Source organism: Cupressus sempervirens, chromosome 7 (assembly GCF_028749045.1).
Source record: "Cupressus sempervirens isolate cs-2001-9-10 chromosome 7, ASM2874904v1, whole genome shotgun sequence".
NCBI classification, from domain to species: domain Eukaryota; kingdom Viridiplantae; phylum Streptophyta; class Pinopsida; order Cupressales; family Cupressaceae; genus Cupressus; species Cupressus sempervirens.
This window is the reverse complement of record NC_143124.1, coordinates 768,698,302-768,721,529: the sequence shown is the minus strand read 5'-3', so window position 1 is coordinate 768,721,529 and position 23,228 is coordinate 768,698,302. Positions and strand designations below refer to the sequence as shown.

The 23,228-nt window shown below is 36.3% G+C and overlaps 1 protein-coding gene across 7 annotated transcripts in view; it reads right to left on the bottom strand.

Annotated features, from left to right (window-relative positions):
• Positions 1 to 23,228, bottom strand: part of LOC149549576 (RNA helicase family protein) — a 282,811-nt gene that overhangs the window by 91,603 nt on the left and 167,980 nt on the right. For 5 of the 7 annotated variants that reach the window (XM_089792897.1, XM_089792899.1, XM_089792898.1 and 2 more), the window contains 2 exons: positions 14,687 to 14,776; positions 14,500 to 14,571 (listed from right to left, as the gene is read on the bottom strand). The exons of the other annotated variants lie outside the window; for them this stretch is intronic. In XM_089792897.1, the coding sequence (XP_089649023.1) occupies positions 14,500 to 14,571; positions 14,687 to 14,776 (162 nt within the window). The remainder of the gene's footprint in view (positions 1 to 14,499; positions 14,572 to 14,686; positions 14,777 to 23,228) is intronic. 7 annotated transcript variants of the gene reach the window in all.

Below are 23,228 nucleotides of genomic sequence, written 5' to 3'. Positions count from 1 at the left end.
ACAAATGCTTCCTTTTATTCTATTTCCAAGGGTCCGCTCAACTCATATGGGCAATGTGGGATAAAAGATGTGTAATATATAAAACATATATTAAAATACCCCTTATGTCTCCCTTGGGTACACATCACCATAAAATAAATATTAAAGTAACACTTTAATATTTTACAATTAAATTAGACGTTACTTTAATAAAACTTCAGGCATTAAAATGTATTAGCAATCGGACTCCGAATAATGTGAGTGATAGCTCATCGGAAAGCTCTCACCGAGGAGTATCGAATCCAATCACCAAAATTGACCTACACTATGTCCTGCCGACTTACTAAAAATAGTAAGTATGCCTAATACTGAGTAAATCAACTTCGTTTTGGCCCAAACTGGAAAGGACTAGGCCAAAACACTCCAAGATCCCATTAAACCCTTCGTTAGCCCTCAGGACCATGTAGAACAAGGCTAACGCACACACACTTGGTCAACTACTAAAAGAACGTGAAGGCCAAAAGATGGGATCATTACAACTTCTTATGGAGAGACACTGGCACTTGTTTTGGACCCGTTGTTTTGGTCCAAAACAAGTGGCGGTGTCTCTCCATAAGAATTTACTAGAAGCAACATAATTTGCTGTGTTATCTGTCACAATTTACTTGGTCTAAAACAAGTGCCGGAGTCTCTCCATAAGAATTTACTAGAAGCAACATAATTTGCTGCGTTACTGTCAATATTTGCACCACATTCTCCTTAGCCACCTCCTTCAACACTTCCTCCATTACCTCACAAAGATACTCAACAATTTTGGTCTTCCCCGAAGCATAAATTGATCTAGCTAAAATTCCTTGGATAAAAAAATGTATAGAGCAAGAAAGGAATATTTGTAAATTCATTAATCATGCTTGGGTCCTCAACCTTATGAGGCAACACACAAAGAAAAAAGAGTTGTTTCATCAAGGGGTCACTAGATTTACAACAAATTTTCTCACGTTGAAATCTTTTCTTAATGCAAAGGCTGGTTTGAAAGGTATGTTTGTATGTGAGAACTAGACAAGTTCATCATATGCAAAGCTCAATGCAGTAGTTGAGGTGGTTGATTGAGTTTTTGATGAGAGTGGCCTTTGGAAACCCACCAAGGAGATTGTGGAGGTAATTTTCTTTTTTACACTCATTTCCATTTCATTTCACTATTTTGTTAAAGTTTTAAACACTTGTTTATGTTCATTGACATTGATATTGTTCATTTTTTAAAAGGAAAACTTAAAGCTTAATGTTTTGTTTTTCACAATGATTGCAGTTCATAGAACCTCTCATTGTTATCCTATAGATTGCTGATGGATAGAAGCCCTCAATGGGTTACATTTATGAGGGGATGGATAGTGCAGAAGAGGCCACTTGAATTTTTTATGTAGGGAACCTAGAAAAATATAGTCCCATATGGGATGTCATTTATAAGCGATGGCACAATCTACTTCATAGCCCTATATATGCAACTGACCACTTTCTTAATCCAACATACCAATTGCCTAGATTTTAAGGCTGATAGAGAGGTGTTGAGTGGCATTTATGATGTTATAGAGAGAATGTCACCTGATGAAACTGTTGGAACAATTATAGTCTGTGAGATAGAGATGTATAAGAAAGCACTAGGAGACCTATTTTCATGAGACTTATGCAAGAAAAACCAGACATAACTAATGCCTGGTAAAAATATATGATTCCAAACTCTAATTTCTATTGTATTACCACTTTAGAATCTAGAATCTAGATTGATGAAGTCAAAGTAATAGAACTGATTTAAAATCTTCTTGTTTTAGATGTATGGTGGGAGATGTTTGACAGTAAGGTGCCAAATCTACAAAGGATTGCAGTTTGTATCTTGACCCAACCATCTGTGCTTCAGGATGTGAATGCAATTGGAGTATGTTCGATTATATACACTCGAAGAGGCACAACAGGTTGGCAGCAAAAAAGTTGAATGATCTTGTTTTTGTTCACTAAAGCCTTCACTTCCATCACAAACAAATTTTGGGCACCGACATATCTCCCATTGTATTAGAGAAGGTTGATATACAAGCAGGGTGGAACATAGAGGTTGATGATCATGTCTTCAGTGATGAAGACTTGGAGTGATTTGATCCGATGTATTGAGAGGTAGAGGCAATGATGATGGTAGTGGAGGAGGCTAGAGCATGAGGAGACCTAGTGTAGGACCCTAAGGCCAAGTGTGGTGGATTACAAGGATGATCATGATGAGCATTTCACTAAGGCGCAACTTCAAACGCAGGGAGAGAGGATGGCTCTAGAGTCTTCAATGACCTATCTTAGGCACATTCGTAGGAAGACATAGGCTACTATGAGCCTTTCTTTTGATATATGTTTTGATCTTTTGATTCCATGGATTGCATATTTCATGGATATTATAGACATTTGACAGTTACACTATATTTCAGATTTCTATTATATTATTCAATTTAACTTTAAGCAATTTTTTCAAAAATTCATATTTATACTTATGTGATCTATAAAAAATTGTGTATGTGTGCAAAGGAGCTTTAATTTATCTCAATTATTGTGTATTTGATGTTAGTTGGCTAAATGATGATTGAAAAAAACATAAAATCCTTAAAAACCTTTGAATTTCATGGGTCTTTTAATTTTCCGAGTTTGAGTTCGAGCTCAATTTGGACCTGACCAAGTCCGAGGCTTGTAACACTAACTTAAATATCTGAAATTTGTCTTTCTTTATCCTTGCTATATTTTCCATAAGTTGATACCTCAAAATTTGACTTACATCTATTTTTGCATCCTCTTTCAACATTCGGTGAGCATTGTGTATGATGATGTCTAAGATTGAAATCATTCTGCCACTATAGTATACCTGATAACCAAATATCATAGATGTCGATTTCACATCAAGATGAATGATGTCATTGACAATCAGTGCTCTATTATGCCATCTAGATTTAGCCAACTCTTCAACCACATTCTTTGTTGATGATCTCAATTGAGGGGTTTCTCCAATTGCATTGAATCCAGTGACTTCCTCCATGAATTCCTTTGTTATCTTGAGAAGTTTATCACCTAGCCCAAAGAATTGGCTGTGAATTCATTTTAGCAACAAATCACACTAATCATTATTCTCAATGTCTCCTTGCTCTTCAATTTTGCAGTGAACGTAAGCACAAATATCTTTGACATGAAAAACGTCCTAGGGCACACTAAAAAATGCACCACAAGGGTCATCTTCCATTGATTTATAAATATGTTTCTTGAATACATATCCTGGCTTATCTAATACACTTAGAATTTATGATGTATCCATATTCTCCGATGAAATTGATAGATTTCTGAAGAGATAAATACCTTTAGACTGTCACTAGGGTTTTCTTGCCAATTTGATTGGTAGCTCGAATCAATCACCTAATCGCTTATGCATTTGCTTTGCTCAAGTTCTCCAAGTTGCAATATGAATCACAAAATCCACCTTTTAACCTTTCGCTCTGTCCATTTTTTATCGTTAATTGTTGTCCATATCCTAGGTTTAAATAAAGCTATTGCAAACTAGTAAACAAAAAAATCTATTGCTGTCATCGGAACTTCAACATTTCAGCCTACGATCCAAGATGTAGCAATCTGCAATCTCTCTTCACCTATGTCTGCTGTCACATCATTCCATGATGCATCTTTTAGGATCTCGTTATATTATACTAATATTTCCCCATTAAGTCTAAGACCTAATTAGTTAATTTACCACTAATACAAATTGTGAATGCCATTATTCATATTGAACATAGCCCATACCTTTTTACTAATTTCTAATGGAGGATGGGGATTTTTCATCATAGGACGCTTGAAACCACCTCCAAAATTAAGCCCAAGGGTTTCATGAACATCCGCCAATACCACCACTTGGCCCAAGGATTTCATAAACACCTGTCAATACCACCTCTTGGGAGAAACCTATGTTGGATGGATTTACTTGCCTCTCCTTATATAAACCAACCTAGCTTTCCAGAGGTATTAATGATAGATTTAAGGTGAGGCCAACATAGTTTTTCATTATATATAAATTATTAAATATATAATATCTTACATATATTCCCATATAAAATATAACATAAATGTAGTTCTAATTATTATTATATATATTTATTAAATATATATCTCTTAATTTACCATACTATAATATCCCCTACCGGATATTTCCCCCAAATTCTACCAAGTAAAATATAACATAAATATAATTCTAATTATTATTATATATATTTATTAAATATATATCTTTTAATTTACCATACTATAATATCCCCTACCGGATATTTCCCCAAATTCTACCAAGTAATTTGAGAAACATAAAGAAATGACCACATGCAAAAGATTTCAGAATAACTAACAAAATACTAGAAAATTCCTAGATAATATATACTCAAAAAGGTTATTGCATTCAATATTCAGCAGTAAAATAACATAATCCAATCTTAAGTAAAGAAACAACAGCCAAATTGGATATTACGAGATGAGCTTGAAATGCAATGTGAATTCCATCGAGAATCCACCTCAAAAAATGATGAATTGGATTGCCATCCAATCCACCAAGAAAGCCTAAAGGTTTCTGTCCTCGGGTTTCTAAATAAAAAAACGGATAGCTTCCTGACTCTCTGCAAGAGAAATCAGAAATCAGACATATCCAACCATGCTGAAATAAAACTAGCTATTTTCTTTTAAAGCCCATAGGAGTGACTCTTCAATTTCCCCTTTCTGTCTTTCGTCTTCTTCCTCTTTTGTCACCTTTTTCCCCTTTTTTATATTAAATGACTTTTAATTATTTGCATTCAGCTCCTAATAAGTCACTTACAATATTTTTTAAGTGAATTTAGCTTGTAATTTACTGATGTCCCAAAAAGGGGACATTACAAATACATATATTTATTATAATATTATTATCTCTTGTTCCATTCTTATTCCTTCGAGGAAGAGTATTATCATATCCCCTTCCTAGATAAAAACTTAGTAATAATAAATAATTATGATAGGACTAAATTACTAATAATAAACCAACCTATATAATTATATATAAATAATATTCTATTGAATAAATTACAGATATCAAATATCATAATTATATACATATCAAAAATATTAATAATAAATTTTAATGTACTATTAATATATTGTAATAGTAATTAACAACATATTAATGTATAAACATCATGACAACTAAGAATGATTGAAAACATTCAGCAGCATTAATAATTCAAACAATCTTAAAACATTATTATGTAACTTAATACCAATAAACGACTAATCAATGACAATTAGTAACACAATAATCATAATAGTAAAAATATAAATATAGACTAATCAATAAAATATAGTTAATACATTTCTAGACAATGGTTATACTGAGCATATAAGGATGCAACATGGGAAGTTGCAATCTGCATTAAAAAAAAGGATTAGTTAATAATATTAACAGCCAATGCAAAGGGGAGCAAACTATAATGAAATTTGGACATATTTTGTCAGGTTGCAACCCTTCGATGGAAGGGAATATATACGGGGTCTGGAGATTGAGAATGGTGTTGACTTGGTGGTCAACACCTCCTTAAAGATTCATGACAAGGCTTAATCGCTTCCCATGGGTTGGGTTAAATCTAACATTTGTATCAAGCATTAACAACTTGATCTTTTGGTGCAATGACAACTAATTCTAACAATTGCTATCATAGCCTTGGGTCACAGGTTCGAGTCTCCCTTCAGTGGGTACTAAGGGGAAGATTGTCAACTTGGTGGTCGACACGTCCTTGCAGATTCATGACAAGGCTTAACCCCCTCCTCTCAATTGGGTTAGATCTAGCATTTGTATTGGGGTTTGATGACTCAAGCTTTTGGTGCAACAAAAAATGATTCCAACAAATGGAACATCAAAGGCAACATTGAAAATCACATTTAGTCTCACAACAAGCATATTTCAAGGAGCAATCTAAGGAGAACGTGCATTCAGATCTAGTCAGCATGAACTTCATACAAGCAATGGTCAAGACTATTTGTGATACATCGCGATCATCATTTCCAGGATGTACATTTATATATATTAATGCGATATATTATCGAGGTCATCTAGTCTATTGTATTCATTTGTGATGATACAATTATCTAAGTTGCATGAATGATCGTGAATGATGAAATGACCAGAACTAGCTTCCAATTTGAATACAGATGCACAACTTATTGCTTTTGCAATTTAAAAAAAGTTTTTTTTTTTTTTTTTTGTATTTTTTCTTTGTAGAAATGAATCAACAACTTCAAGAAGTTTGAAATGGAAATATAGAAAATCAGATATATGTTGCACTTTATTTGGACAATCATAAATCAGAAATACAAGTTATTTAAATGGCACCTAGATTGCAAGTGTATTTGGCTAGCCGTCCAACCAACTTGCCCTCTTTATTATCAACATTGGCTCCTCAATGCCAATTTACAACCATAGATAATGGTTGCCTTCCAATAGTGAATCGCACCTTCCTCCAGACACCAACTTGATACCCAAAATGGAAAATGCAAGCCCGCAAGTATAGATACTCAGTGCTAATGCCTGGCCTCTTTGAATGTGCAGTTGTGGGAGAATGGACGCATGTCTTTAAGGAAGACGCCTACAGTCCCAAGATGTAACGTTGCCCTCAAATGTCACAATTCCGAGTTCATTAAAATGCTACTAACAATATGCAATCTTCATAATCGATATCCTTCTCCACAATCAGAATTCACAAATGCCAGTCAAACTCTGATCACCACAGTAGGAGACGTCCACAACCAATCTCTCCTTAGCCACAGGGATACAGTAGGGAGACTCAACAAATTGTATACAGCAGCACAATTTGCAATGAAATTATCAAAACTATTTCCAAAACTCAGAAACCCTCAGCCAAATCGTATGATGAGAAAATATATTTAATCAGGGTATCTCTCATTCTCCCAAAAAGCCATATTTATAATACAATTTGAGCCATTTAGTTTCACCCACACACCTTTCACTTAAAAGCAACTTTTATAATATAAAGTCTTGTCACTTTATAATATAAAACACAATGATAATTAAGTGTACATTAAATATTCATTAAAACCAACATACTTACAAATAAATATGACTTCATCAAAAATTCATTGAGAGATCAAATATTAAAAGCCAAACGATCACCTATCCTGAATTGCTCAACCAAAAATAACAACTGGCCATGAGTGACTTACCCAAAATAGTAAGGCCAAAGATAGCTATTTCTCGATAAAGACCCCCAAATCCAAACGTCAACTCACAAGGGTCGCGATGACGAGCTGACAAAACCAAACTCCAAAAACTTGCTAAATGGGGGACATTACAAATAACATGGATGGCTAATGTAAGTTGGTTACAAAAAAAGTTAACAGACGAAAAAACAAGCAATGATAGTCTTCCCCCATACATAGTACCACGACATAAGCAAATGCTTTACATGGATGACAATCCTAATATCCAGCTCGTTCAATGTGATAAACCAATAAATGATAGTCTATGTGACATGACAACATGCAAATCAATCTAAGGATACCTATTAGTCATATATACTAATGATTCCCAGTAGACGAAGATTGAGACTATTGAACAGACTTAAATGATTATAAAGGACCAATTAATATTAACAAATAGGCAAACATAAGATAATAAATACATATGCTAAGACCAAAGTTAATCCACTACCAATTCTCATGTATACAAAAGTTATCAAAAGTTAATATTAATAAAAGAAATGATCAATAAAGATAAACCAATTAACAAAAATAGTTGTTAGTGAGGTTAAATAATCGAAGAGATACAAACCCTTAAAGAAGAGGATCAAACTGTTGGGACTACAGGACATATCCATTCGGTATAGAAATATAAATAGTTGGTCTTTCATCAAAGACAGGGAGGAATGAATCCACAAAATCACAAATCTAATCATTCATCAAGCAATTTAGTCACTGGTGAGAAAATGATACAAATACATTGATTCGACAGTTCACATCATTCAATTACAAGAGAAAAGACTCATTTATCGAGCAAGCAATCATTAATCAAGAAATCAACAATCAAGAATCACTAATAAAACAAAATAAAAAAATATGTGGTGCTAATGACCATGGGAGGATAGGAAAATATATATTGGAGACTCCATACAAGGAAGAGACGAGAATAACTATTTTGGGTTTTTGTCAAGGATGTAAAGTTGACGACAAAATATTATATTTATTCAGGAGATCAAGTTAAGGTTTTAATTCCCAAGTGTAAACGAAATTATAGTTGAGAATGTTAAGGCATATTAAATAAGGTCCAATGAAGGATCGCTAGAAGTACCCAAATGTATATTCTTCTCCTATTTCATACCTTTTAGGAATGATTTCAATCCTCATTAAATATCATTTGTATTAAATGTTTATATCTTACTAGGAAGAATATAATAACCCCTAATAATTTGTTATATAATTCTTAATCAAGGTTTGGATTGTAGTTGTAAAATACTTCTTGTATCATTCTTTTCTTAGAGAATATCGATTTCCAATGATTTCATTCATCAATATGTACATTTAAATTGGACATAAGGAATAATCACTATTTATCTGTGTTCCACAGGGACGCGTCCCCTAGGTTTTCACCCTCTTACCCGTACCATGTAAGAAATGGTGACACGGGTACCCCTTTCGGCCATCCCTGTGCAATGCCAAATGGCTAATTTTGGGTACTGTCCCCAAAACATGATTTGGTGATTCCCAGGAAACTTGGGTACAACAATCCATACCGGGGACGCCATTCCCATCCCTCGAGCGTCCTTGAAACTTCATCCCGTCCCCTTTTTCCCAACATGGGGTCAATGGTCAAAAAGGTTTTAAAAAAATTATTTTTGGGCTTTGTTTCCCATCCACGCGGACCCCACATGGATGTTAGGTATTAAAAAAAATAAAGCAAACCCTACTTTGCCTTTAAAACACAAAATACTGGAGTCTTTTCTTCATTTGAGTTATTTGCAAGTTGGGAAGAGGAAGAAGAAAACAACAACAGCCAAAAGAGTGCATTTTGGAGGTGCAAGAGGAGGTTTTTCCTTCATTTCTTCTTTATTCCAAGTATGTTTTTTATTTTCTTTTTGTTTGATTTAAACTTTATTATTATTTGTTGCCATTTTTATTTTTTCCAATGACATAGAGAGGCCATGTTGAATGGAACATTGAAATGTTTTTTTTTCCCATAACTTGTAGTAGTATAATACATTGTATAATCCAAAGGCAAAAACATGAGCAGCAGTGAGAGTGAGGGAAGTAGTGACAGCATGGATGTTGCCATGCAAGCAGCTCAAGTGTCACATTTACAAAGACCAAGAAAAAGACCTAGGGTAGCCATGGATGATTCTTCGTTTGAGCATAATATGACGTCCTTGTGAAAGATGCAATGCCTAATCCATTTGAGTGCCCTTCCAAAGTCTTTAAAAAATATGCCAAAGGTCCATTCAACCCTAAGAAACCTCTCCTACAATTTGCCACAAAAGTAGACAACAATAAGAAAAAAAATTCGGGGTGTAGTAGGGAATGGGAGTGCCATATATGTAGAAACATTATTTTGGGAGCTACACAATAGTGTATTGTCATCTTTTATGGATAGGTGGGCAAGGCGTGAAAGATTGCAAAAAAATTAAAGATGATGAAAAACTTGAGGCCAATAGGTTGTATGTGGAGGGGGAGTTATTGAAATCAGGAGGGTCCTATAGGTATCATTGCCACGCCCTCATTCACTCCCACTAGCATTGTAAAGGGAAGGGAAAGGCCAAGAGAGATACCAATGTGGCTGATTTATTTAACATACAAGCAAAAGAGAGAGCGAAAGAGTCCATTGGCAAATTTCTTTTTGCTCATGGCATACCATTCCATGTTTCTTGTTCCTCATTCTATAAACAAATGTGCAAAAATATTTATGTTGTTGGTCCCTCATTTGTACCACCATGAGAGACTAAATTACGCAACACTATCCTTGATAAAGAGTACTCAAAAGTAAACATTTTGATGGAGGATATGAGATAGACATGGATAAGTGATAGATGTTCTATCATCATGGATGGTTGGACTGATATCAAACATTGGCCACTCATCAATCTTATTGTCACTAGTACAGTAGTGGCCTATTTTCTTAGAGCCACTGATTGTTCCGGAAAAAAGAAGGATGCATCCTTCCAATTTCAGATTTTGAAGGATGCTATAGAAGAGGTAAGGGCTTCAAATGTTGTACAAGTAGTCATTGATTCAGCACAGGTGTGTAAATCAGCTGGATTGATAGTAGAGAGCACCTATAGACACATTTTTTGGACCCCATGTTGTGTACATGCATTGGATAACACCTCGAAGGACTTTGGAAAAATTGATTTTGTAAAGGCTATGGTGTCCGAGGCTAGAGATGTGCAAATGTTTATTTGCAATCATCACACATCTCTTACATTATTCAGAACATTTTTCAAAAAAGAATTCCTCAAGCCTGTGGACACTAGATATGCTAGCTACTTCATTTTGTTGGGGAGGATGGTTGAGGTCCAAGAGGCCTTACAATCCATGGTGGTCAATGCAAAGTAGAATAGATGGCATGAATCAAGCACCCCAGATGGAAGACTTGTGAGACGAAGAATCCTGGATGAGAACTAGTGGATCACAATGAGGTAAGAAACTTAAATAATTGACATCATAATTGTTATTGCTGATTTAATAAAAATATTTCTGATTTAAGCACTTGCTGATATTTTTTAACATATGATGTTTCTCACTTGCAATTTTCTTTCATTTGCAGATACATTTTCTCTTTCAGTGACCCTATTGTGCAGGTCATTAGATATGCTGATATTGACTCTCCTAGCCTTGGCGAGATTTATGAGACCTTTGATAGCATGTTTGGGCGGATCAAACAAGCTATTAAAGAGAAGTAACTTACTTTGGAATTCGATGAGGAGCATCTTAAGCTCATTGTAATGAAAAGGTGGAACCCTATGAACACCCCACTTCATATGGCAGCCGATGCAGTCAATCCTTAAGGGTATGCACCAAGGCCTAGGAGAGTGCCTCCATCTAGTGATGAGGAGGTGAGTTTAATTTATGTTTCAGATTTCTGATTATATAATATGTTTTTAAAATTTTGATTTTATTTGTAAAGTTTATAACTCTAACTTCTAAATTTTGTTTGTTCAATATAGGTGAAGGAGGGCTTCTTCAAGGCCCTTTCAAAAAAGTATAATGCAAAGGGTGCTGCAAAAATTCGGGGGCAATGACTTGACTGCACCAATCTTCGTGATCCAACATTTGGTAGACCAGGGGGGAGGACTGGTAGAGCTACATTAGCTTAAAGGGACCCCATTGGATGGTGGACATGACATGGTAGAGATGCCCCTGAGCTGAAAGGTCTTGCCATCCATCTTCTCTCACAAGTTGCAAGTTCTTCTATTGTAGAGACGAATTGGTCTACATATAGCTTCATCCAATCAGTCAAGAGGAACAACCTTACCTCTAGACGATTGGAGAAGCTTGTGGCTATTCACAGTGTATTGCGACTATAGGAGCGACAAAGTCTTGAGTATCGACAGACTCCAACACTACACTGGGATGTTAATCCTAAGGATGCGTTGCAGATTGATAAGGATGACACACCTCCAGGGTTGCTTGGTGTTCCATTGGATGAGGACCCTCTGCCTACCCCTGCCACTGATTCAGAGGAAGAGACTAGTGTTCATCTTGATTTAGATATAGATTTAGATTCCTAGATAACAACCATATATTTGGCTTTCCACTTGCAGATACTCGGAGACATTATTGCTTTTGATTATTATGGAGTTGGACATCTCATTTACACTTCTAGTATTTACTTTCTTTATGTCATTGATTTCATGCATGATGATGATACATTGATACTTGGAGCCTTTGGGCATTTTTGCTAATTGTATGCAATATTCGGATATATCATATATCATATCTTCATTTTGATTTTAAAATTTTAATCTTGATAGTTTTCAATTTCCATGTATTCATCTTCTAAAATGTCTATGAATCTATGATTCTATGGTGAATGTTTATCAATGTTATGATATGCATGTTTGAATCGTCTCTAAAGTCTAATACTCTATAAATAAAATGTTTAAAAATCCCCTATATTTTATAGCCGTCCCTTAAATTTTGGCTTCGAACCGTACCCATGCTAGAAACACGTTTTCGTCCCCTAAAATGTCCCCGTCCCACAAACTCCGTGGAGCATAGCTATTTATAAATAGTATTTATTAAATACATATTCAAGGTTCAATTCCTTAACCCTCTCCTAACCACTAACCCTAAGGTAGATGGTAGAATTACCACTCTCGAGTACGAAAACAATCTACTTAAGACTCCTTCATGGTTCTCACCAGTTTTGGGACTCCTTTGGCTCAACGTGATTAAATTACTCATTCCTTGTGCAAACTCCCTACCCACATGGTTCCATTAGTGAGTGATGCAAGAACTAACTTTGTATATATTATATCTTTATACACAAATATATGTTAGATGCAATGCTTTTAAATAAGCAACCAAGTTCATAATACATTTAGCAATTTAAATATTTAAGTCTCAATTCCTTCTCTCCTAAACTCAATCCTAGGGAGAGCATGGATTTACTTCTTGTAAGGCACTTGACACTAGTACATTCTCTAGATTTACTCTGCCTTTCCCTACACAACACCATGCATCAGCTCGTGGGACTACAATAAGAGAATGTGCATTAATACTCATATTAGGAATATAAACGTAGACATGACCAAATTGATATATACCTTTGAGTATCAATGTGTATAATCATAATCTTAGTTATCCACATTGGAATTGTTTCTATAAATATAATCCATGTATATAATCATAATCTTAGTTATACAAATTGGAGTTGTTTCTATAAATATAACATATGTATATATTGTAAAGTTAAATAATGAAAAAAATATTGAAATTCGTGCCATTGAATGGGTTGGTGATTTGGTGATTTCCAAGTACTCACATGGCCCACTTCTTATACTAAGATGTGATAAATCTTTGTCACCCTATAATTTTGGCTCACCCATATAATTTTGGCTCTTGCCTTTTTCCTTAGCTTTTGTTAATTTTGTTTGACCTATCAACAATAAAAGAATGAAAAATGGTTTACTTTGTTTTGCCCTTCCGTCATTGCATTTATTATTATCATATCATCCTTACATGGTTCCACGTGATGTAAGTTTATGTCTCCCCTCATTATAGTCTTTCTTTGCCATACATTTTTTTTAAAATTCAATCCTTCTTAATCTTTATTATACTCTCGTAGGTGTAGCAGTATTACTTGTTTTTATTTAATTGTCACGGGCACTATTTTAATGTCCATGGGATGGGTAAGAAATTCCTTTACTTGATTTTTCTCTCTATCCTTCAGCGATTGATGGAGTAAGAAGCCCACCCTCAATATAGGCCCTTCCTCCTACAGATGTGATGCATCCCATGCGACTATTGGTCGGTTAGTTAAGGATAATACTAATTACAAAACCAGCATTTATTTATCAGCTCATAACAGTTATCATCCGTTGAGGATTGACTATTAAATTTGTAATTAGATGGCAATATTATTACATAGGCAATATTAATAATAATAATATGTACAGTATTTTTTTTCGTATCGATTGATTAAATATATTGATAAATATTATCAATGTTAACTATTTATTGAGTAATGATTCATTATTGATACTATAACACATCATTTTGATTAATTGATTATAATAAAATTAATATATTTTTAAATTAACTAATTTAATTAATACATTATTTATTAATTCTCATAAATTAATTGATTAATTATTGTTATTTCTAATATCGATAGTACAATTATCTACATGTCCAAGATGGTATTATGTATTAATATGTTTGCACATACATCAATTATGGTTCACGACAAGAGACATCTTTTTGTCAATAATTAATTAATATTTCTTTACATGCTACTCTCTCTTTAAATATGTGCTTCATCTTCTCTCTTCTCCCCCATTCCAAATGAAATTTTATTCTCCCTTTTATCCGACCGTTCATTAAACTTAATTATATTTTAATTTAATTCTTTTATATTTTAATCATATATTAAAATTTGATTTTTTATACTTTAATTACAATTATTTTATATTTCAATTACAATTTTATTCAATTATTTTATATTTTATATTTTTAATTAGCTTTTGATTATATTTTTATTATTATTTATTATTAAATCCTATTTTGACTCTTGTAGTTAATTTTTATAATCCATATTTTAATATTATCTATTAAATTCTCTTTCAAGAATAGGACATCACACTCACACAAAGGTCATTATCTTCCCGTGATGGAGGAATGAATGATTATGCATATATAAAGTCAATGTTTATTCTAAGAGGTTATAAATAATGCAAAAACAAAAAACTGTGGAATATATTTTGTCAAAGTTACCTCAGCAGCTGCAAAGAGCTCCTTTGCTTCATCTAATTCCTTTTGGATCCCCTTGCTCGAAACCCAAATGGACTGTAAAAATTGATATTAAAAATGACTATAAGAAAGCCCTCAAAGAAGTAGATATTTAGAGGCAAAAACAGTTGAAATACCCTTTATGAATTAAGGTAATGGTGTCATTCTAAACCTGAACAGATAAAACAGCAGCAATTGTAAGAATTTCCTCGGAACAACCTATTGAGCTTGATGATAGCAACATCTTTGAAACCATTGGCTCCTTATAAGATGAAGAAATAAAATCAGTACAAGGAAATTACAAAATTAATGTATTCATAAAATGCAAAAACAAAACTACAGCTCCACTTGCATTGTATGTAGGCTTAATTTGCACTAATAAAGATATTTTTATAACAATAACAAAAAATGTAATTGACTTGTAAGTTAAAATAAAATAGATAGCTTTTGCCTGTGTCAGCCCCATATCAATAGAATGCAAGAGTACCCTTCCAAAAGAAATTACTGCAAGAAAATAAGCTACCATTTATTTATTGTTTTACCTATTGTTTTAATCTAAACTCAAACTTTTCCCTCTAGATAATTATGTCTATCAGATTGTTTCTTATTTTATATTTCTTACATGCAAGTTTCCATATTCATTACCAGTACTAAATGCCATACATTAAAATAAAGAAGACTTTTATTAATATTTTACAACCATCTTAGTATTAAAGAAAACCTTTTCACCTTGCTAATTCTGTCTAGTGGCTTGATTTGCTTTGTGTATCTATTATATGTAAGTTCCCACATTTATTTTATATGCATTTGGTAACAATTTCAAGTGTTTCATATTGCAGTATAGTAGGTTCCCTTTTTGTATGTTCCTAAGCATAATTTATGTCTGTGGTTCAAGCAGATGACAGTACAAAATTGACTATTTTTGGAAAAATCCTTATACGTTAACCATTTGGTTGACTAGAATCAACATTTCAAACATTTCTTGATCTTTTTCCAAGCCACAGAAGAATCATCATTCACCTTCTTTCTCAGGGATAATATTATATTATATTGTATTATACTGAAATACAGGTTACCATAGATTGGAAGCCATTGCAATAATAACTAAGATTTAGATCCTGAGGCCGTGGTCTCACACAAGGAAGAAAAACAGAAAACCCAATATAGTTTAGCCCGCACTCACAGTATAGTTAACCATTTGATTGACTGGAATCAAAATTTCAAACATTCCCCCAGAATAATCATCACTCACCTTCTTTCTCAGGGATTATATTATGTCCAAAATATATTATAGTATATTATACTGAAATATAGGTTGCTGTAGATTGGAAGCCATTGCAATAATAACTAAGATTTAGATCCCGAGGCCGCGGTCTTAACTCAAGGAAGAAAAACAGAAAATTCAATATAGTTTAGCTAGCACTCACAATTTGTTTAAGGAACTACCATAATGAAGCCAATTGGCTAAGAGTGGATGAATAAGAGTATGAGTTTTGGTAATCACAAGGTGCTAGTCAGGAAATGAATTACATCTTTATCAAGATACATATTATGCATTTAGCAGCCATTGCAATAGCTAATGAAAATGTAGTAGAGAATAAAGTAACTATTGTACTTAGGGCTTGTTAAAGTTTAAGCAGGCTGGATAGTTAGGAGGTGACGGAATACGTCGGTTGGTTGGGTGACGGAATACGTCGGTTGGTTTTCCCAACCAACCGACCCTTCTATAAGTACTTGGATTATTGTCAATGTACACACGAGGTCGATAGGATGGAGTAATGGGAAGGCCCTTTCTACCTCATATACAAATAACAAATAGTGACAGAGAAGAGGAGGAAATAACCAGGGAAGATCAGTTGACACACAATCTCGTGACAACTTGGGAAGTTGCAGTCGATCAATACGTACAAAGGGAAGCCCGTGAGAGAATGGTTCCTAAAGGTAAGATATGTGACGAACTCTCGGTGCCACCAGCGGTGTATGATATACTGGGACAAACTCCTCGCCTGTTGGCACGCAACTTGTTAGGTGTGGAGGGGGAAAGAGCCGAGACAAAAAGGGAACGAAGGTGACAAGTAGTACTCCAACAGTTTGCTAAAAGGAGGACAAGGGAACGTGGCTTGGAGGAACGTGAAAATCCCAAAAAGGGAAACAAACACTAAACTAATTCATGCCCCTGATTCCAAACAAATATCCGAGGCGGGGACTAGGGGAAGAAACTGAGGAGGACGTTGCCTTGAGGACACTACTTCTCCAGCAGCAGCAGGAGAGACGTCGTAACTTAAGGGGAGGGCAAGGGGATCCCACCAGAATCCAAGAGGGGTAAATATGTTAGACATTGAAGAACCAGAAAGAAAAATTCCCTTGGTCATGAGGATGCAAGCTAGAAAACTAGCCTATCCAAATGCTGCTATGGAGAAGGAAAGATTTTAGGAAGCAAAGAAGGACATTCAAGATAGCATGGGAGAGGAAAGGAAGGCAAGGCCAGATAAACCTACTTCGGATGGGGGTGTACCAAATATTGTTAGGCAAGTCCTAGAAACCACCATCCTAGTAAAAATCGTTGATTTATTGGAAAAATTACCCCAGTTGCGGGTAGCATTAACACAAGAGGCAAGCCTAAGAGGGGCAACTTCTAAAAAAGAGAAGGAAGGAGAAGCATGGAAATAAAACAATACTTTATTCACTATAGGAACAGGGAGAACACCGGCCATAGTAGAAATGGAGATATTAGGTTGCAAACTTTCAAATACTATTGTTGATGGAGGTTCTAACGTAAAATAGGAAAACCCACAATCTAGCCACCTACATTTCAACTAGTGGGAGCAAACCAACACGGAATCAAGACTATAGGAACACTGATGGGGCAAAAAGTCATAGTCGGTACTCAACAATTTTTCCTTGATTTTGTGGTTATCACCTTAGAGAAGAAAGGGTACGACGCTTTATTAGGAAGAGGATGGTTGGTTACAGCAAAAGCCACCCATAACTGGAAATGAAACACTCTATCTATTGAATCAGAAAGAAGAAACTACATAATAGATCTCAAAAACCAGTCAATAAGTCAGGACATGGCATCAAACTCAGAGGGGGAAGACTATGAAGGGATCGAACCAGACGAGGAAGGAGTGCTCAAGTTGGGGGAATGCTTAGGTGGCGAAACAAGTTCTCTTAATGGATTATTCCATTGGCAGATGAGAGACAATGAAGTTTTCCACACAGAATATAATATATGCAAATACAAGAATCTGAGTCAGAAGAAATATATCCGAAGGGGTACACAGAGTATAAGGAAGGTGTGGCAACCCTCAATAGACACCTACACTACATATCTTCAATGGTATGTCAATGGGAAATTTCAAAGCCTTCTTGGATGATTGGGTGGCTTATAGTGGGAAGGAGCATGACCTCAAAAGTATTGGGGGATGCAGAGAGAAATGTCGAAGAGCAAGATTGGCTCTCAATCCGAAAAAACGTAAGTTTATGGTTCCACACGATAGATTTCTTGGACATATCGTTTGCAAAGAAGGATTGACGACAGATCGTGACAAAATTAAGGTGATTTTGGAAATAGAAGCTCCGTTTGACGTAACAAGTGTCAAATCCTTCTTGAGCCATGTAGGATACTATAGAAGGTTTATAAAAGGATTTGTTTTAGTATCATCGCCCCTAGAGAAATTAACCAGGAAAGGAGAGCAGTTTGGATGGAAGGAAGAACAAGAGGATGCCTTCCAAGAATTGAAGAAGAGATTAGTTCCTATCCTCATATATCCCGATTGGAACAAAGAGTTTCGTGTCCATGTGGATGCATCCAATTATGCAATAGCTGCCACTATGGCACAAACTAGGAAGGAAGGACTTGATCACCTCATATATTTTGCAAGCAGGCTTCTATCGAAAGCAAAGCGTAACTACAATACCACCAAGAGGGAAGCATTAGGTATGGTGTATGCAGTGCAGAAGTTTAGACATTACTTATTAGCTACACCTTTTACATTTTTTGTTGACCACCGAGCACTAATGTACTTAGAAAACAAGCCGGTGATTCAAGGGACAGTAAGTAGGTGGCTAATTCTGCTACAAGAGTTTACATTCAAAATCAGAGTCCGACTTGGAAAAATCCATGTAATTGTTGATCAATCGTAAAGAATCAAGTCAAGAGAAGGCTCAGGCAGTGGGGTGAATGAGGATTTTCCACATGTACACCTATTCTAGATTGTTGTGTTACCTCAATGGTACGAAAAAATTGGACAATACTTGTCAATGACCTTCCCAAGAGAAATATCGACAGCTGAGAGGAGAAAAATTGCCCTATAAAGCAGCACATTTCAGTTAATTGAAGCGTTATTGTACAAACTAGGACCGGATGGAATACTAAGGAGATGCGTTATGGATGAAGAAATCCCAGGAGTTCTAAAAGAATCCCATGAAGGATTAGTGAGAGGTCACATGGGACCTGATACTACGGCAAGAAAGGTGTTGTTGGTGACTCTGGTGGCTGACATTGTATGCAAATGCGAGGGAATGGGTGTTGAAATGTGACACTTGTCAAAGAGCAGGTAAACCCCTCAAAAGGGACTTCATGCCACTATTTCCGTCCCTACCAAAAGAATTATTTGAACAGTGGGGACTACACTTTGTGCGTCCCCCACCTGTAAGCAAAACCCATTGGTGTAAGTACATAGTGGTGGCAACAGAGCGGAAGTGGGAGCCCTTCGAAACAACACAACTCTTAGTACGGCCAAATTCTGTATGAACAAATAGTAACAGGATTTGGAATTCCACTCTAGTTGACGAATGAGAAAGGGGTACATTTTGTCAATCACACCATCAGGATGATGAGAAATGAGTATAAAAATTTTCGTTCTTTTTCTAGTCCCTACTATCCAAGGGAAAATGGCCAAGCAGAGGCCATGAATAAAGTAATAGTAACAATTCTATATAAAACTTGTGGAGTGGAAAGGGCAAGATTGAGAAGAACGGATTCCGGCTATGGTATGGGCATACAAAACTACTTATAAGGCCACTATTGGACACACTCCATTTCATCTAATGTACGGACAAGAAGCAACGATGCCAATGGAACATATAGTACCAAGTCTACGGGTAGCAATTCAAAACAAATTGGGCGATGAGGAGAGTCTCAAGGAAAGACTATAGACTTTACTAAAGCTGGACGCTTGCTCAATGGGCTACGGAGGGGGCCCAACGAAGGTGAAAATTTTGGCTGACAAACACTTGAAAAAGATGAATTTTAAACAAGGACAACTGGTACTCAAGTATAATGGAAAAAGTGAAATAAAGCCAAGAAAATTTAAAGTTCGGTGGTTAGGAACATTTAGAATATTAGAAATAAAAGAAAATGGGGCAATAAAGTTATCTACTCTAGATAATAAACCAATCAAAGACCTAGTAAATGGGTCTAAGTTAAAAGTGTATGAAGAAAGGAATAAGCAGCTCCCCATCTATTTTATAAGCATGGAAGGAGGAAATGAACAAATAGGAAAAGCAAAAAGCAACTTAACAATCAACTTCCACCCTAACTCATATAAAGTGGTTGTCATACAGAATACTATGGAGATTATTCAAACCATCACTGGAATACCTTGAGATGAACGAAGAACAATCATACCTGAGGGCTTGGAAAGAGAAGCCATACTTGAGGGCTTGGAAAGAGAAGCCATACCAGAAAGGTACAAGGTGGTCGTACGTGTTTACCACATAGATTAATTGATTAATGCACACAGGTATTGAACAAGAACAGCAACAGCAGTACTCTTTATTATTCGCATATGCCAAGAGATTACATATAGATGATAAGATAAGATGATTTACAATGATCCTAGACGGGGTATAAATACTACCGACTGAACCTTCTCAAAAGGGTCCATTGGCTACATAACAATACTAATCTATCCGTCGGCTACAAATCTTTACCGACAACATGAACCCGTCGGCTACACAGTTTCTACCGACGACAGTACGAAGACATTCAGAGGTTGTACGGTGTACGGAGGCTGTCGTATGGAAGGGAAGTCATATGGGCAACCGTACGAGGGAAGGTGCCAAGTTCGTACGAAGGAAGCTACCTACAGGTCGTATGGTGTATGGAAGCTGCACTCACCATTGTTGTCATATGGTGAGATACTAAGTCCATATGGAGCCAACATTCCATACCAAGTCTGTACAAAGGAAGCTACCTACAGGTCGTATGGTGTACGAAAGCTACACTCACCATTGTTGTCGTACGGGGAGATACTAAGTCCATACGGAGCCAACATTACATTTGTACAAGTACAGGCACTCAGGTTGTCGTACACCACTTAACCCTCTCATTGCCGTACGTGGAGGTCTATATGAAGGATTATAGAAAGCCTGTTGAGGGAGTCCGTACGGGAGAATTAGAGCTTGCTGAGGAAGTCCATATAGGAGAGCTTGTGCACACACCAATAATTCGTTCGCAGCTGGCTAAGACGAAAGGAGGGCAACTTGTTTTTGTAGTACGAGCATCTGTAGCAGTGTGTCGAAAGAGAACAGGGAGACATACAGCACACCTGTCACATAGAAACGGTTGGTGCAGTTGGCATACACAACCAATTGAAACAATTTGAGAATTGAGGCATTACTACAAAATGGTGAAATTAAGCATAGGAATCTCGAGCAGAGTGCAGATCATTGATTCCAAAAGGAGGAAAACAACACTGATAGCAAAGGAGGTAAAGAAGATGACGAAGGGCAAGGGTAAAATGACACAAAAGATCATTGTTAAGAATATCATGTTTAAAAGTGTGATGGGAAGCGAATGCGGAACTTGGTGGGAGAAAACGGAAAATGATCATCCCCTGAAAAAGGTGCTGTGCACAACCAAGGTAGATAAAATAATCTTCATGCCAATATTTGATTTAAAGGAGTTTGAACCTATATTACGGAATTGGGTCACAAGTTATGATAGATCATGCTATAAATCTATAGTCCAGTATTTCCAACAACCGGTGACAGTTTCTTATTCAGCCAAGGAAATAAATAAGATTTTTGGAATTCCCCACAGAGGACAGGAATTGGAAAAAACCCTAATGCCCGTAGAAGAAAAAAAAAGTGGTTGAGGCTGACGTGCAGAGAAGACCTCACAAGTCAAGAATGGGAAGGAATTCTAAAAAATAGTAAGGGTCTCAAGAAAATTTTCATTGCCAATGATGAATGGTGATGCATTATAGACTTGGTGAAAAGTAGACTCATAACCGGCAACCACACTTCAGACATTGCCCTTTGGATGTTGCCGTGGTTGATGGATTGTATAAAGGATAGGTATATAACTGGGCACAATTTCTTTCAGACAAACTTCAGGAGTTCATGTAGTTAAAACACAAAGCCTTTTACATGCCCCACCATGTCGTGGCTTTATTTATCGAAGTAGTATGAACCTAGGTGAGCAGTGAGCATCGAGGGACATTGATACCAACCAACAGGGTGGAACCCTACAAGCCAACTATGACATATTGGCTCCATATGGACACCATGAGTGTAGGATCTCAGAGTCGCGAACCACAGAAAAAGAAACCAAAACAGGCGGTTGTGGTTGAAGAGCAGCATGAGGCACTAGATGACAATCAGGAAGAGGATGAGGAGGAAGAGAGTTCCGAAGAGGATGTGAGTAATACAAATTCATCTTCCTTAGATTCCTAGGAGGCAAAAATCCGACTAAGTCTCCTACGGGGAACTCCACGGGAAGTTGCCTTCTTACCACCCACAGAGGGACCACCTCCAATAGGAATATCAGAATCTCCAGAGATTTACCATGACCAAAGCCTGATTGGTCTCGAAGGAATTGCTCCAGGAGTAGGAGAAGTAAAACACGGCTTAGTAATGCCTATGGATGTTCCCAACCAAACCCAGGAGAGAGCCGAAGGAGCTGGCAACAAGCAACAACTTCCGAAATGGGGGGCTTCCAAATTATAACTCCCGAGGGTGGCGCAACTAATCCCCCCTGAACAACAAACCCGTACTGAAGTAATAGATTTGAGATGCCAGACAAAGTGTGCACATAAGGTGAGGTTGCAAACATCTTTAGGCCCAAAAGTAGTCCACCCAGTTGCTCTCGTAGTTCAATCGACAGAGGCAGTATGTACAAAGGAGGCGAGAACATCAATGGAGACGGGCTCTCATGGTGATTTGCTTCCTTCTACTGGAAGTGAATCTATTTCTTCTTTTCATACAGCTAGTAGCATTAGACAGTTGGCATTGTCACATTTTCAAAGAGATCAGCTGTGGATTGCAGGCGAGCAAATTGATGCTTCCACATATAATTTCTATTGTACTGAGTCATTCATGGAGTATTTGCTTGAAAGCTCGGATTTGCAAGAAGTTTCATATAGTATATCTGAGGGTGCTCTCATTCGGGGCTCTCATGCTATTCGACGATTAGTGATGAAGATTGTAGAGACCTTGGCTATAATGCTTCCCAATAGGGACTTTGTCCTTGGGCTTGCTGAGAGGGTTCCCCAGGATCCTACTCAACCAATAGTTCAAAGTTAGCGATTGGAGCCATCTTCTGCCTTCCAGTTTGATGATGATGAGCCCTTGATAGAGATTAGGAGTTTTTTTTGGCATTACACTGTGAGGAGTGCTCGTCACTTTTCTTTTGACCCATAGGTGGAGGACTTGGTTTTTAGTGTGATGGATGGTGACAGAAGGTTTAGTATTCATTACATCCGCAG